The sequence below is a fragment of the Hemitrygon akajei genome, chromosome 6 (genome assembly GCF_048418815.1).
Source record: "Hemitrygon akajei chromosome 6, sHemAka1.3, whole genome shotgun sequence".
In the NCBI taxonomy this organism is placed as follows: Eukaryota; Metazoa; Chordata; class Chondrichthyes; order Myliobatiformes; family Dasyatidae; genus Hemitrygon; species Hemitrygon akajei.
In genome coordinates, this window is record NC_133129.1 from 166,399,289 (window position 1) to 166,416,839 (window position 17,551).

At 41.3% G+C, this 17,551-nt stretch overlaps 1 protein-coding gene across 1 annotated transcript in view; it reads right to left on the bottom strand.

The window, feature by feature from the left end:
• ano3 (anoctamin 3) overlaps positions 1-17,551 on the bottom strand; it is a 386,470-nt gene that overhangs the window by 43,734 nt on the left and 325,185 nt on the right. The window contains exons 19-21 of the mRNA XM_073049723.1: positions 15,636-15,747; positions 6,336-6,393; positions 1,423-1,520 (exon numbers count right to left, since the gene is read on the bottom strand). Of these exons, the coding sequence (XP_072905824.1) occupies positions 1,423-1,520; positions 6,336-6,393; positions 15,636-15,747 (268 nt within the window). The remainder of the gene's footprint in view (positions 1-1,422; positions 1,521-6,335; positions 6,394-15,635; positions 15,748-17,551) is intronic.

Genomic DNA, 17,551 nt, shown 5'->3' on the forward strand with positions numbered 1-17,551 from the left:
GGTGATGAATACAGGATTGAAGGTGTTATATTTGAATGAACATAGTATATAGACTAAGCTAGATGATCTTGTGGCCCAGTTAGAGATTGGCAGGTATGATGTTGTGGACATCACTGTGTTGTGGCTGAAAGATCATAGTTGGGAACTTAACATCCAAGAATACAGACTGTATTGAAACCATAGGCAGGTAGACAGAGGGGTGTGGTGGTTCTGTCAGTAAAAAATGAAATCTGATCTCTAGAAAGAGGGACATAGGATTTGAGAAGATAGAATCCTTGTGGGTTGTTAAGAAACTGCAAGGGTAAAAAGACCCTGATGGGAGTTATATACAGTAGCCAGGATGTGCGGTACAAATTCCAATGGGAGATTGAAAAGGCATATAAAAATAGCAATGTTACAATAGTCATCAGGGATTTCAAGATGCAGGGAGATTGGGAAAATTGGGTTGATGCTGGATCCCAAGAGAGGGAATTTGTAGATTTCCCACGAGATGGTTTTTCAAATAGTATGTCATTGAGCCCACTAGGGGAAAGACAATTCTGGATTGGGTGAACCAGATTTGATTAGGGAGTCGATTGGCTGGTTAGATGTTTGCAATAATGAGCAGGTGCATCTAATAAAGTAGCCACTGTGTGTATGTCATAAAATTGTGTTGCTTTGTGGCAGCAGTACGGGACAAGACATAAAAAAATTACCATCTGTCACAGTAAAAAGATAAATAAATAGTACAAAAGAGTTATTCAAACACTCAGTATTACCTCATCATGAACAAGAAACTGCAAAATTCAAATAAAACTCAATGAAGCAGTGCTTCACTGAATCCTGCAATTCCTTTCTTGGGAAATCATCCCAACAATAACCTCAAGAATCATCTGTATTTCCTGAAGATGCCTGTAGCAACCTGGGGTTCTAGATTAACAGTGGCTCCCACCATTTTTAATCCATATTCACCTCTTTGAGGTGATCAGTCAGTCCTGAACCTCCAATAGGGATGGAAGGGGAGTTCCCATGACATCAGCAGCAGACGACATAGACTCCAACCCTAATCTGATGGGACTGGAAAGTGATGGAAGGTCTGCTGGTGGCCTAACAAGGTGATTAAGCGTGCAATCTGAGGTTGGGGTCTGTCGTGAGGCAGGACAACCCAGGGATTCCCTATGAGATCCAAGACAGCTCACTCTGGACCTTCTTTTCATCCAAGTTATTTCTTGTTGCTTCCACAAGCACACAATGAAAATGATTTTAATTGGTGGCAGTTTGTGTATATTGAATGCTCTTCAAGAAAATTTGCCTTCTAAATATACCAGCTGTTAGCAGAACCAAAGGGAAATGTTCAATGCCATATTGAGTTCATTTTTAATTGGCTTTTCAGCCCTGATCATTGGCTTTACCAGACAACTGAAGATAAAATAGAAATCTCACGGGTAGCCGAGCTCCATAAAGTTGTTCCACATTTGCTTCAGCACCATGATGATTCCCATCTGCATGCAGAGGTCAATCAAACAGCCGCTGGGATGACACTGCACCAAATATATGGGAGAGGTACATCAGAAGAGATAGAAATGCAAGCTTACATTTAAATCTACCTGTAGGTAGTGGTAATGCACATAGGTCAGACTGGGCAAGGTTGGCACATTTCTTTGAATGAATTTGTTTAAGTATGACAACATTAATGATTTGTTAATTTATTGTCAACCGATGTTTAATGCATTAATAGCTATGTCCCTAAATCCTATGGAGGGATTTGAACTCATCCCTGGAGATCCAGATCCCCCTTTGTCCTGATCCAAAGGCAACAAGAATGCTACTTCTGCTATACTAATTAATGATAAATGAGTTAACATTTGAAGTTACTTTCATAATATGTAAAATAATATATACAGGATTAAATAAAAGTTACAAAACACTTGTGTGGATGACATATTAGACCTTAAGACACAGGAGCAGATTCAGGCCATTTGGCCCATTGAATCTGCTTGCCATTCCTTCATGGCTGACTTATTATTCCTCTAACCCAAGTCTCCAGCCTTCTCATGGTAACCCTTGACACCAATACTAATCAAGAACATGTCAAGCTCTGCTTTAAATATACACAACGACTTGGCCTCCACAGCCTCTTGTGGCAATGAATTCCACAGATTCACTACCCTCTGGCTAAAGAAATTCGTGCTCATCTCTGCCCTGGAGCTTCTGCTTTTCAGCCTTCTACCTAACTCCCTGCATTTTCTCTTCAGGACCTTTTTTCTTTGCCTACCTATGTCGTTGGTACCAATATGTACCATGACTTATGGCTGTTCACGCTCCCCTTTTAGAATGCTGTGGACCAGATCCAAGACATCCCTAAACGTGGCACCTGGGAGGCAAAATACTATCTGGGTGTCTTTTTCATGTCTACAAAATCTCCTGTCAGCTCCCTTGACTATGGCACCTCCTGTCACAATTTCACTCTTCTTCTCCCCACTTTTCTTCTGAGCCAGAGATCAACTTGCTGCAACATTCCCCGATAGGTTATCCCTCCAACAGAATCCAAAGTGGTATATTTATTACACTAAGTGGTGCTAAGGATGATGGCGCCTAATGGCGACTCCTTTGTTTGCATCTTTGGAAACAGCTCTATTTCTATCTCTAATATCGCTTTATTTTCTTTTTCAGGGTTCTGACCCGGAGTTACATGCTGACTTTGGTTCTTTGCAGGAATGGGACCCATTCTCAGGGCCTGATGACCGGCTGTTTATCAATATGCCAACGATGTGGCCTAGAAGACTAGCGTGCCTTCAGGGTGCCAGATTTTCGTGGCTCTGGAGGCAGGCGGATTCAAGGTCAGTGCCGCCGCAGAAAACTGGTGTGTTGTGGGAGACAGAAAATCATAATAGCAAGCTGGCTGCTGGCTGTGTGCCCAGAGACCCGAGATCTTTGGGCACCGATCTTGGAAAAAGAAATGCAACAGACTTTTAACAGCATAAACCAGTGAGTTGTTTTGTTATGTCTCCCCTCCCACTGTGAAACTGGGACACCTCTTTTTCCTTTATTAGGGAGAGAGAGAGCCTGTGGTATGTTGAGACTGGGTGAACGAGTAGTGTTTAGGGCACTGCAGGTCTGTGTCTTTACTGATGCTTTGCTGTCCAATTGAGTGCTTGGTGGAGGGCGCAAATGCTGTTTTGCTGGTGGGGGAGGGGGGTCATCGCTTTGCTGCTGCTTATGCGTTCGAAGGAGCTGGGGGGCTTTGGGGTTCTAACATTTAACTGTCATTCTTTCTTTGGGACACTCCTCTGTTTTTGTGGATGTTTGCGAGGATAAAGAATTTCAGGGTGTATATCGTATACATTTCTCTGACATTAAATTGAACCTACTGAAACCCATTCAACCTATTGAAGAGGAACAGCCACTGGGTACTCTGTACTGGCTGCCTATTTCCTTTTCTCTTCTAATAGTTACGCAGGTGCCTGCCTTAGGGTTGACTACCTCCCTATAGCATATTCTCCTGTATAAGCTGCAGTTCCAGTTCCTTAACGTGGTCTCTGAGGAGCTGCAGCTCAGTGTACTCAGTGAAGATGTAATTATCAGGGAGAATGAAGAATCTCCCAGAGTTCCCTCATCTCACACAAGGAACATATCACAAAATCTGGACCCATTCTCAGTGTACTAGCAATGTAGCAACAGAAAAAGAACTTACTAGAGACTTACTTAGAGCCTGCCTCTGTGTTTGCCCAAGCCTGTGCTCACCTAAACCTTTTAAATCAAAGTTGTACTAATCTGATACTGCCTCGCTCCAACAATGGCTACTCTGCTTACATCTCCTTTCTTTTTATTTGCTCAAATAAAACTCCCTTTTGATGAGACTTGTTTCAAATGGAAAATTATTATTAAAATATAAAATTAATATTAGAGTGGCAGAAATTCTTATCCTGACTTCTTTCTTCCCCTGTATAGAGAAACACAGTTACCATTTCATGTTCAGGATGTTCCGTCAGAATACAGAACATTTTTGATGGAAAGTGATTAAACTGAAATTAGTTCCTTGGATATGGTTGGTGACTATCTGACCTGTCAAATATTTCCAGAATTTTCCATGTTTATTCTGTAGATTTGCAGCATCCACTGCATAGTGCTTTTGGGTTTTGACATGTAGATATCATTAAGTCCAGGACTTTGGGTCTTTACCTTGCAGTGAAAGAATAATTGGGCTGGTGGGGCTCCAACTGGCTGGAAGTGCTTTCAATAAAGATCAGTAACATAAGACATGAATGGATGGTGATATTTGTCCCATTACTTCCATTACACATGTACCCTTTCAAAATTTATCTGTGCTCCTGAGCTCTCATGAACATAAAACTTTATTAAAATGTGGACAGTTATTTTCAAACTATAAATATATCTGAAACGCTGATACAATTATCCAATGAGCAACCCTTCCACCAATGTTCCTATTAATATGGTGTACATTAACTACCATGTACTAGGAAATTCTGGGATAAGTCTCCACAAAAGGAGGTATAAGATGCTCTTTCCCTCTGTAGCCTGTTGGTCATCCTTGGGCAAGGTGTAGCACCTAATTAGCCCACTGATCAGGATTATGTGAAGCCATGGCAGCAGGTGGTGGATGGTCATATGAGCAGCTGGTGCATATCAGAAGTCCTGGTTGTGAGGTTACTGGCGGCAGGCAGACAGTCTGTGAAGAGTATAGTTACAGGTTGGAGTCACCTGTATTGTAAAGACACTGCCCAGAAGAAGGCAGTGGCAAACCCCTTCTGTAGGAAAATTTGCAAAGGACAATTGTAGTCATGGATAGACCATGTCATACAACACAGCACGTAATGACTGGGATTTTTATTTTATTCAGGCTCTGTGTTGGTTATCTTACTGTAGTCCAGATTGCGTATGTGAAAGGACACAATACATTATACGTTCATTTGATTGAAGATGTTTAGAAACATGGAAATCTACAGCACATTATAGGTCTTTTAACCCACAATGTTATGCCAAACATTAACCTACTCTAGAAACTGCCTAGAATTTCCCTACTGCATAGCCCTCTGTTTTTCTAAGCTCCGTGTACCTATCTAAGAGGCTTTTAAAAGACCCTATTGTATCCGCCTCTATCACCTTTGCTGGCAGCCCATTCCGCGCACCCACCACTCTCTGTGTGAAAAACTTACCTCTGACATCCCCCTTCTAACTGGTTCCAAGCACCTTAAAACTATGTCCCCTCGTGTTAGCCACTTCAACCTTGGGAAAAAGCCTCTGGCTATCCACATGATCAATGCCTCTCATCATCTTATACACCTCTATCAGGTTACCTCTCATCCTCTGTCACTCCAAGGAGAATAGGCCAAGTACACTCAACCTATTCTCATAAGGTACGCCCTCCAATCCAGGCAACATCCTTGTAAATCTCTTCTGCACTCTCTCTATAGTATTCACATCCTCCTGTAATGAAGTGACCAGAACTGAACACAGTACTCCAAGTGGAGTCTAACTAAGGTCTTATATATCTGTAACATTACCTCTCAGCTCTTGAACTCATCCCATGGTTGATGAAGGCCAACACACCATATGCCTTCTTAACATCATTGTCAACTTGCGCAACAGCTTTCAGTATCCTATGGACACGGACCCCAGATCTCACTAATCCTCTACACTGACAAGAGACTTACCATTAATAATATGTTCTGTCTTCAAATTTGACCTACCAAAATTAACCACCTCACACTGTATCTGGGTTGAACTCCATCTGCCACTTCTCAGCCCAGTTCTGCATTCTAACGATGTCACGCTCTAACTTCTGACAACCCTCCAGATTATCCACAACACTCCCATTGTTTGTGTCATCAGCAAATTTACTAACCCACCGTTCTACTTCCTCATCCAAGCAATTTATAAAAATCACAAAGAGGAGGGGCCTCAGAACACAGCCCTATGGAACTCCACTGGTCACCATCCTCCATGCAGAATATGAAACATCTACAACCACCTTTTGCCATCTCTGGGCAAGCCAATTCTGAATCCACAAAGCAAGTCTCCTTGGATCCCATGCCTCCTTACTTTCTGAATGAGCCTTGCATGGGGAACCTTATCAAATGCCTTACTGAAATCCATATACACTACATCCACTGCTCTACCTTCATAGATATTTCTTGGAAGGTTTAATCAAAACTATATGAACAAGTGCAATGGAAATTTCACGATAAATGATTGGCTCTTTTATGTCATCGTGTAATATAATTGTGAACTATGATTCTGGCTATCTTACAGTGTTCAAGAATTAAATGTCAGTTAAAAATTATTGGCATGAAGGTTATTATAGCTATGGTGAATTCAAATAATAGCTGGTTTACCTCTTCCAGTCTCCACCTGTGAAACAGCTTGGCATAGTCACCAGGCCTTCCTGCAAACCTGATCGACACAAAAGTAGACATTAAAGCTGTGGCAACCGTATTACCCCCATAGCCATTAAATTAACTGCCTCCAATAATGTAATTAACATGTGGAAACTTACAATACGTATTAAATTTAACTTTGCACTGTCATTGTTATTGCTGCTAGTCTCTCCAGCTTTCTGACCAACATCATAGCCTACACTTTGGAATTTCTCATCTGACTTAGTACTGTCTGCATGGGCTTTACACATTCTCCAGGCAGCTGTCTGAGTTCCCTCGGGGTGCTCCACTTTTCTCCCACAACCCAAAGGCCAATGGGTCGGTCGGTGAACTAGCCTCTGCAAATAGCCCTTAATCTGTTGGGGGGGGGGGGGGGAGAAGTTGATTGGAATGCATAGAGAATAGGTTGCATAGAAAATTGATGGGGAATTGGAATGCTCTATGAGTGATCATAGGCCGGGTGGGCTGAAATATGTTATAAGTAAATATGGAAATATGAAATATGTGAAAAACTCCTGACTACCGGCAACCCCCCCCCCCCCCCGCTTTATAGATCTTCAGTAACAGAAATTTAACCTAATGAATATTCACAAATTACTATTAGATCATCTGAGATATAGAATAAATATTTACTCTCACAAGCTTTTTTTCAACTTGCATTTCTTGATGCATGTGCAAATCTGACATTACTACCATTGTGATACAGATTTTTTAAAAAAACATCGGGGGTGGCATGGTAGCACAGTGGTGAGCACAATAATTTATAGTACCAGCGACCCGGGTTCAATTCCATTTGTAAATTCTCCTTGTGATCACATGGATTTCCTCCTGGTGCTCTGCTTATCTCTCACATTCCAAAGACGTATTGGTTATTAGATTAATTAGTCATTGTTAAGTTGTCCTGTGATAAGGCTAGGGTTAAATCGGGGATTGTTGAGTGGCACAGCTCGAAGGGCCAGAAGAGCCTAATCTGCACTGTATCTCAATAAATATAAAAAACACAAATGAATACAACCACCCCAACCCCTCCCTGTAACTTGCGGGTTGTATGTATAGTTTCATTGTAAGCATCTGGCACAATGTTTTAAAAACAATTAAATTACACTGAGCAGATATTTTAATAGTTTTTAAACATTTCAGAGACTATTGAAATCTCCAACATCTGAGACAGAAGACAAAATACAGGAGCAGTTGATAAAATTAGTCTTCCACTCCTTTAGACCAGTTGTTTCCAACTCTTTCCTTCAAAATGGCCCCATTTAAAGATGACAGGGGTCTTGAGGTCACAAAAATAATCCTGTTAACATGCAGGCAAATATTGACTTTATATTGTAAATGAATGGATTACTTTGTAATAGCCAAACACGGTTATGATGATACCAAGGCAATTGTCCTGTCAAAGGAAATAATCCAACCAATATTATACTGTTGACCATTTTTGTGACCCCAAATTGGATGATGACCTAAAGGTTTGCAATGTCTCATTTGATCATGATGGATCTGTACCTCAAATTTGTTCACCTGCTCCTGTTCTACATGCCTTAGCTATCTTATCTAACATAAATCTTTATATTAGGAATGGGGATAAGGGATGGGATGACAGCATGCAGCAGAGCACACAAGCATCTATGCAGCACAAAGCAGAAATTAGATCAGCAACCGCAAATGTTCAACTGTAATAATCTTGTCTGAAAACAGTATTGTTTATCCAATACTAATTTTCTATGTAACCTCTACATACTCTCTCGATTGACTGCCTACCTACACACTTGCCCTAGATTGAAATACCTGCAGTAGTTAGATGGTGTATATCAAGTCCTGATGAAGGATCTCAGCCTGAAATGTGAACTGTTTGTTCTCCTCCATAGGTGCTGCTGACTCGCTGAGCTCCCCCAGCATTTTGCGTGTGTTACACACCATCATTTGTTGTTTTGATGGTCTGCGGCGGTTTAGGGCTCACCAGTCTCATTTACTTGTGGGAAGCGACTGGTTTCTGCATGGAGTTAGCTTGCAGAGAGGACCTTTCAGTGAAGGGAGAAAGGTGGGAGTAATTCGTATGGTGTGGATCAACGTTACTGAACTGATCCGGCACTACTGGGAAGACAGTTGTGTAGCGGCAAGACCAAACCAAAACAGATGCCGTTAGCTTACAACCACTAGGGAGGAGCTGCACTCGCATGTCGTGCCCCAGCTCCAACGAAATGAGTGCTCCAAAGAGTCCAATCTTTTATTCGATCCCTTGTTAGCAATTAGCAAACATACAACCTTGAAGTCATGATGGCGTGCTCAAGATGTAAGCTAAGCATCATTCAGCTTTATTGAGCGTAATCTCAGTGGTCAGCAAAAGATACGACCTCTGCTGGTCCCAAGCTATAAACTGCCAGGAAATAAGCAAGAATATGTAACTTACTCCCTTTGCTTTTACCAAGCCTCCACTCATGTGACTCATATCAAAATGAATGCGCAAAACAGAATACAAAGCAGGTAGAGAGCAGAATCATGGCTCCTGCAAGTTTATATAAGTTCGCTGTCGGAAGAGCTTCACAGAGATGGGAGTAACAACTGTCTTCCCCTGCACTTCGCGGTGCTTTTCATTCTGTGTGCATGGCACCACCTGAGGCTTGAGGCAGACACTCAGCCCATCCAGAGTTCACTAGTTTTAAACTGCTAATCTGGGCAAACGCCATCACCGATGCACACTTCAACTTTGCATCAAAATCACCCCACAGCATTTCTCCATATTTGAAATTGCATTTTATTTTGAATCCCTACAAGTATTAATAACTTTCACACATGCACACAAAGGATTGATCATTTATCTGCTTAGCCCAAAGAGTCTTTAAATGTTCTTGGTTCTGAATTTTAAGAGCTCAGTAATCTAGCTTTGCAAACTGCCTGCAGTAATCAAATGAAAACAACGGAGACTGTTGCCTCAAGCACAGTCTCTGTTGCACAGCCTGATGAGTTAGTTGAATGGTATTCCCCACTCTGGCATTAAATAATTTAACAGAGCAACTTGGTCGAAGGCTCATGGATCTCAAGTGAGTTTACTTTGATCAGCTACAATAGGGTCCAGATTATTAACTGAGAAACAATAATTCAGTCTACTGTCAAAACCAAAGCTGAGAACTTACATTTAAATTCTACCATTATAATAATAGATGTTGATCCACTATTTATATGCCAGCCTAAATATGACAATAGACAGAAATACTATTTGCATGCCACCCTTATTATAAAACTTATGCCTTATTTAAAGACTGCCTTTTTGTCCTATGATTTCAGTCCCTGCCTAAGATATGGGGCAGAGCACGTTTCCAAATAGTGTCCAGCGAAGTTCAGATGAGGGCTAGTGATTATTTTCCCCAAAATTATATTTTATTCATTATATACACTCAGTGGCCACTTTATTATGTACCTCCTATATCTAATAAAGTGACTCTTTATCTCATGTTCTGGTTATTTATTGCTATTTATTTATATTTGCATTTGAACAGTTTATTGTCGTATGCACTCTGGTTGATCTTTCACTGATCCTGTTATAGCTACCATTCTATAGATTTGCTGAGTATGCCCTTAAGAAAATAAATCTCAGGGTTGTATATTGTAACATATTTGTACTTTAATAGTAAAATTTACTTTAAACTTTGAGTCTTCTCAAAGCATTTTGGTCTTCTGCTGCTGTAGCCCATCTACTTCGAGGTTTGACGTGTTGTGCATTCAGAGATACTCTTCTACACACCACTGTTGTAACACATGGCTATTTAAGTTACTGTCGCCTTCTTGTCAGCTTGAACCAGTCTGGCCATTCTCCTCTGACCTCTCTCATTAACAAGCCATTTCCCCCCGTAGAAGCATGCAGCTAATTGGATGCTTTTTGTGTTTTTGCACCTTTCTCTATAAGCTCTGGAGGTTGCTGCACTTGAAAACCTCAGGAGATCAGCGGTTTTTGAGATACTGAAACCACCCCAACTGGATCAACAGTCATCCCATGGTCAAAGTCATTTCTTCCCCTTTCTGATGGTGAGTCTAAACAGCAACTGAACCTCTTGACTATGTCTGCATGCTTTTATGCATTGAGTTGCTGCCACATGATTAGCTGATTAGATATTTGCATTAACGAGCAGGTGTGTAATTATACCTAATAAAGTAACCATTCAGTACATATCCAATACAGTACATTCTTATGCCTTCAATACCAAGCATAGCATTAATTTTGCTGACAAAATTTACACTGTGTCAACATGACCCTACCCACCCCAGATACTTTCTCTGCTCCCTTTTCCCATCAAGGAGAAGACAGAATAGCCAGAAGCAGGTACCAACAGAATCTAGAACAGTTTCTAGCCCTGTTACAGTAACACATATAGTCACAAAGTAATATTAGCACAGGTCCCTGTGTGGCATGGATTGAAGATTGAAGATGCATTGGATGTTGTCCTGGAGCCATGTTTCTGCAAGAACAAGCACACAGCAGTTCCCCATCTTGCACTGGGTCAGCTGCAGATGAAAGCCTTCCAGGGAATGACACTGGAGAGCTACATTGGTGGGAGAGCTGGCCCACAGGGGCCAGCAGGATTTCATCTGCACCTCTGTTTCTCTCTCACAGTGGCCTCCTGCTTCTCCTTCCTTGGGTGAATCTAACAGGCGATACCACGGCATAATGGCCTGGTCCACACAGATCCTCCGCCACTAGTCTCCCCAATGAACCAAACTTGGAGTATTTTGTATTTCCAATTTCCACCAGGTTCTTGCAATCACCAGAAACACGTTTAAGACAAACATTTGCACTTTTTTGGACCCAAGGAGGCTGCTGCGACCAAACATGTCACCATATTATTGGAACTGCTTACATGCCTCACTGCAACATCTCTGTATTACTTTGAGAATCAACTTGTTTGATGAGCTCTCACCATTTCACAGAATGTATTTGATTAGTTTCATTCTGCACATGTTAGCCATGGTTGAAGGCTTTCATGCTTTGGCCTACTGTTTCACAATGATGCTCTATGTTTGGCTTATAACTAATGCAGCTGATGCTAATAATGCACATCATGATGTATTGATCAGATAAGCATACAATGGGTAGGGAGATTTAATAAGGGGCTAGCACCCCAAGATAATGAAGTCTATGTTCACTGAGCAAGATGCAATCTCTCAAATATCTGACAGAGGTACATAAGATTATGAGATGCATAGAATGGGTGGGCAGTCAGAACCGTTCTCCCAGGGTAGAAATGTCAAATACCAGAAGACATGAATTTCAGTGAGAGGAGTAAAGTTTAAAGGATATGTGTGGTGCAGGAGTTTAGCACAGAGAGTATTAAATGCCTGGAATGAGGTAATGGTTGAGGCAGATAAAATAATGGCATTTAAAAGGATTTTTGACAGGCATGTGAATATGCAAGGAAATGGAAGAACGTACTGTAGATCACAAATAGGCAGAAGAGTTTTTTAAAATGTGAGGGGGGTACTTTTAAAGAAGATGTGTGAGACAGGTGTTTAACACAGCACAGTAGATGGCTGGAATGAGGTGCCAGAGTTAGTTGTGGAGACAGACACGATAGTGGAATTTAAGAGGATCTTACATGGACAAATGAATATGCAGGTAAATTTGGCATTGCGTTTGGCACAGACATTGTAGGCCGAAGAGCCTGCTCCTGTTCCATTCATCCTATGTCCTTCAACGTTGCCTGAAACCCCTACCTGTCTCATTTCCAACCTGATGTTCTCTTCCACCTCTATCCCTCTGACCCGTAACACGAGTGCCCCCAGGGTTGTGTCCTGAGTTCCCTCCTCTACTCCCTTTACACCCATGACTGTGCTGCCACACACAGCTCCAATCTGCTGGTCAAATTCGCAGATGACACAACATTGATCAGCCTTATTTCTAGCGGTGATGGGAAACAGCCCACTGCCTAGAGTGGTATGGACAGCCCAGAGCATCTGTGGACGTGAACTTCCCTCCATTGAGGACATTTACAACATCAGGTGCGGAAAGAAGGCCTGGAAGATCATCAGGGACACCAGTCACCCCAAACATAAACTGTTTTAGCTCCTTCTGTCTGCCAAGTGGTACCAGAGCATTAAAGCCAGGACCAACAGGCTGCAGGACAGCTTCTTTCTATAAGTCATTAGCCTTATAAATTTACATGTCTGTACATTGCAACGGAGTCATATCACAAATATTTTTCTCCCTCACACTATGGGATGGATGCAAGATTTAAATAAATTCAAATTCAAATACATCCCTGACTTCCATCCCCACCATTAGCAGCCAGGTTCCAGTTGCTCTGAATACTCTCTCCAAAACCTTCTCTTACCCCTTCTCTTTTCCCCATTGAGAAAACTCCACCTTGACTGTGCTAATGGAGGTTTATACTAATGTCATCTTATTTGGCAGAGAATCCAAATTTATTTTTAGCATTTTATCTGAGAACACACGGATATATTACAGCAAAGAGGACAGAAATGTGCAAAGTGTTGTTATTAAAAACACATCTTAAAAGTTTCAAATAATACTCGATGTTACACCACAGGCCACCTGAACAATCAAGTATTTGCCAGTGAATACCTTCTACTGGAACTTGATACCAACTTTGTTCTGACTGTACAATACTCACTGCCATAATGATTCTCCAAAAACCCGGTGAATCATCGCGGTGCTATGCCAACACTCAGAATTTCCTTACATCCTAACCTACTAGTAGAGACTCACTATAATCAGAGAGAGGCCTCTGGTCATTCAGATTGCCCAATAAAGAGCCAATTATCTGGAGTTACCAATTCCTGCCGCTGTCTGTAAGGAGTTTGCATGTTCTCCCTGTGATCGCGTAGGTTTCCTCCAGTTGCCCCGGTTTCTTCCCACAGTCCACAGGCATACCAGCTGGTATGCTAATTGGTCATTGTAAATTGTCAAAGATTAGGTTGGGGTTAAATCATGAGTGTTTGAGCAGCATGACTCAAAGAGTTGGAAGGACCTATCCCATGCAATATCTCAATAAATAAACAAACAAACATTCTCAGTCTGCAGGATACTGCCGTTCTGATGTGTGACATGATGCATAGCTACCCAGTCTGAGGCTGGTATATGGCCATTGTGCCATCTTGTGCATACTTATCTGTGACCATTGTACCATGAATTTTGAATGCTTTAAAAGCGGTTTCCTTGCTGATTGCAAACTAGTTTTCAGTGGGCTTGTATTACAGGAAAGCAGCTTCATATTCTACTTCTCTTGGCTCTGTTGTTGAGGCCTTTAAAGTATCGCTTTCACCTTGTCTATTTTCACAACATATAAAATATCTCTCTCTGATCTCATCAAAATTAAAAGCAAACCTCAACAATATAAACACTGAACGATATAAAAATATTACCAGGAAACATCTGCACCTTCAATTGCTCCATTACCCATTTACCTACATTCACAGCTGTTCTACAAACTGCACAGTGTGATCCCATCCTATTTTTGGAGTAGAGCGAAGACTGACACATTTCTGAGAGATAGTTTTAGAGCAGCCAAAAATATTTCTCCTTAAATTTGATTTCTGTGCTAAACATTGATTCAATGGTGATGATTAATAGTATATTTTTAGTTTTTATTTAAAGATATGACACAGTTATAGGCTCTTCCAACCCACTTACACCCATGTGACCAATTAACCTACTAACCCATACACCTTTGAAATGTGTGAGGAAATTGTCATCACAGGGAGAATTACAAGCTCTAACAGACCGCAGTGGAAATGAATCCGGGTTGCTGTTGCTGTAATAGTATTACACTAACCACCACGCTACCACTGTAAATCTGTGTCAGAAATGCAAGGTATATGGGAAAGTTTTTCTCCAGATCAGTGCTGGTCCTGAGAAGGTGACAACAGGTTGCCTTTTTGAAATTAAGAACCATCAAGATGATAGCACTCTGATGGAGTGGATTAGAACTGAGCCTTCCATTGTTCTAGTCAACAGCACAGATTGTGCATACACCCATGCGACAGGACTTCACTCCAGGCAAACTCTCGGAAATGGTGCAGTCAGTAGCAGTAACCATTCAGCAGCCATGGTAACTGTTTAAGTAAGTACATTTGTCAACCTTAAACAATGCCTATGCTGTGAGCATAATCTTATGAAGAATGGCTGACACATTTTGGAATTATTCTAGAAATGGAAACATCTTCCTTTGACCAACGGGTTTGAACCAGTACTTGGGTGAGCAATGAGAAACTGTTTAAAAAGAGCTGGCAGACAGGAGTCCATCAAATCTCTTATCTGGCCTTCTGAATTGCCAATACCTATGGACATTCCATGCTGGGCTTAAAACTAAAATATATCTAATTCCCATTCCTATTCTGACATGTTAGCCCATGACCTCCTCTACTGTCACAATGAGGCCACATTCAGGTTGGAGGAGCAACACCTTATATTCTGTCTGGGTAGCCTCCAATCAGGTGGCATGAACATTGATTTCTCAAACTTCTGGTAATTATCCCACTCCCCCCCTCTCCTTCACCATTCCCATTCCTGTATCCCTCTCACAGCTTCACTTCTTTCCTGCCTATCACCTCCCTCTGGTGCTCCTCTCTCTTCTCTTTCTTCCATGGTCTTCTGTCCTCTCCTATCAGATTTCCCCCTTCCCCGGCCCTTTATCTCTTCTACCAATCAACTTTCCAGCTCTTCACTTCACCCCTGCCCCTCTCCCGGTTTCACCTATCACCTGCCACCTTGTACGTCTTCCCCCCTCCCCCTACCTTCATATTCCGACATTTCCCCTTCCTTTCCAGTCCTGAGAAGGGCCTCTGCCTGAAACGTCAAAAGCTCATTCCCATCCACAGATGCTGCCTGACCTGCTGAGCTCCTCCAGCGCATTGTGTTCATTAAACTAAAACATCCGCTGGCAAACTAATTTTTTATTCGAATCAAGACGATGTCTAGCCAACAACTTAATGTAATGGGAGGCTGTAATTAAATGCCTCTACAGTACATTATGGTACTAAGATCTTTAATGACATCTGTACCTCTTTAAATTAGTCCCTTGACAGTTTCTTAAAGTAAAAAGAAGGGATGTATTAAACTGCAGTTGCAAATGACACTCTTTCAGCAACTGGTGAATCAGTATCAATTTGTCCTGCACCTTAAATTCATGCACTAAAATTAAGCATTCTTCGATGTAGAGATAAGGTGATTCATTTGGCATCAGCTTCCTATTACCTGAGCCTGCACTCAACACTGGAATGTTATGCAAACAGTTTAATGAGACTCACCTGCCAAGGAAGAAAGCGACGTAGAAGATTGAACTGTTGAGGTTGACAAACTCAAAGAGAAACATTTTCAAAGCAAAGCTGTTCTCCCACTCTGACTCTGTACGCGGGTGCTCTGCAATGGCAGACAAGATCTCGGTGAAAAATAAAGTAAAATATCCTTACAGACAGATTTTTTTTTAACTGTCTGTGCCTTCTATGAGTATCCAATAAATGCTCATTCAATATCGGGCAAATTTAAATTCAGGTTTTGAATTCAAATTATTCATGTGTTCCATGAAAATAGTTTTTAAAGAGATCTGGATATTTTGTAATGACTCTAACTGCAGTAAAACTCAAAATTGATTCCATCAATATCTGCTAGATTCATAGGATTACCCATCCATAGAGACCCTTCAGCTCATTGATACCATGTATCACTTCAACGCAAAAAGATGAAGTTAACCCCACTCTCCCGTTCTCCTTCTTAACTGCAAATATTCCTGGGCCTGGCCCAGCTGGTCATTCACTGATCTAGGGGGTAGGCCCAAGTTCTGCCCAAGTCAACTGCCTACCCCTCTTCCAGGGTTACGTACATGTGTCCCCTGTGAAGTAGCTCACACGGGTACAATGGGGATTCCAGGGCTCGTGGGCACCACAAGGAGCACAATTTCCAACTGGATAGTGATAACTGACCATGTTATAATTTGTAAGAATAAATAGCATGCAGAGAGAAGGACCGTAACATTGTACTAATGTGATCCTGTAATCACTGAATAAAACACTTTTGGAAAACAAAGCATTGCAAATCACGTCCTTTTATTTACACTTACTTCTTAAATTGAATCTGCCTCAATTCCATCTCTGTTTTTCCTCGACCGAAACTCCTCATTGTGTAAGGATATATCTCCTCATGTTACTTTTGGATCTTTTGCCAGTCAGCTTTATTCTGTGCCTCCTAGTTCTTAAACCCTCCAACAAAAGAACAGTTTCTCTCCATTTACATTCATGGTTTCAATGACCTCACAACCTCCCTGATTCTGCACAGAACAAGCACAGCTTCTCCAGGCTATCTACATAACTCAAACCCTTAACCCTGCAACAAAAAACAACATGCTGGAGGAATTCAGTGATGAACTGGCTTTGTGGCTGTGGATTCACTTTCGTGAACTTTAGTGCAGAACATTATTTGTATATTTTTTTATTGTTTGCGTAATATTTTGCATATTGGGTGTTTGACAGTCTTTTTTTAATGGATTCTATTGGGTTTTGTTCTGTGACTGCCTGTAAGAAGACAAAGTCCAAGCACACATACTTTGATAATAAATATACTCTGAATTTTGTTCCTCCAGAATCCAGTATCTGTCTTTTCTTCTGTCTCCCTTGTGCCTGGAAACTTTTCAGCAAAACTTTCATGTGAGCTCTCCAAAATCTACATATCTTCCCCAAAGTAGGGAGTCCATAATGGGATACAATTCTCCAGTGCTCATTAAAGTTCATCATGATGTCCTATCTCTTGTATTCTATTTATAAATGCCAGCATTCGGAATGAAATTTTAATCACCATCTTAGTCCGTGTTAGCACTTCTAATAAACCATGCACATATACACAGTGGGATATAGATTATTTGTAGACATGGGTGGAGAAGTGGCAGATGGAGCTAACTCAGGCAAATATGAGGTATTACACTTTAGAAGATCAAATGTAAAGAGACATTACACTGTTAATGGCAAAACCCTTAAGAGTGCTGATAGAGAAAAATAGAAACATAGTAAACCTACAGCACAATACAGGCCCTTTGACCCACAATGCTGTGCCGAATATGTCCTTCCCCGAGAAATTATCTAGGGTTACCCATAGCCTTCTACTTTTCTAAGAACCATGTACCTATCCAGGAGTTTCTTAAAAGACCCTACTGTGTCCACCTCCACTACTGTCG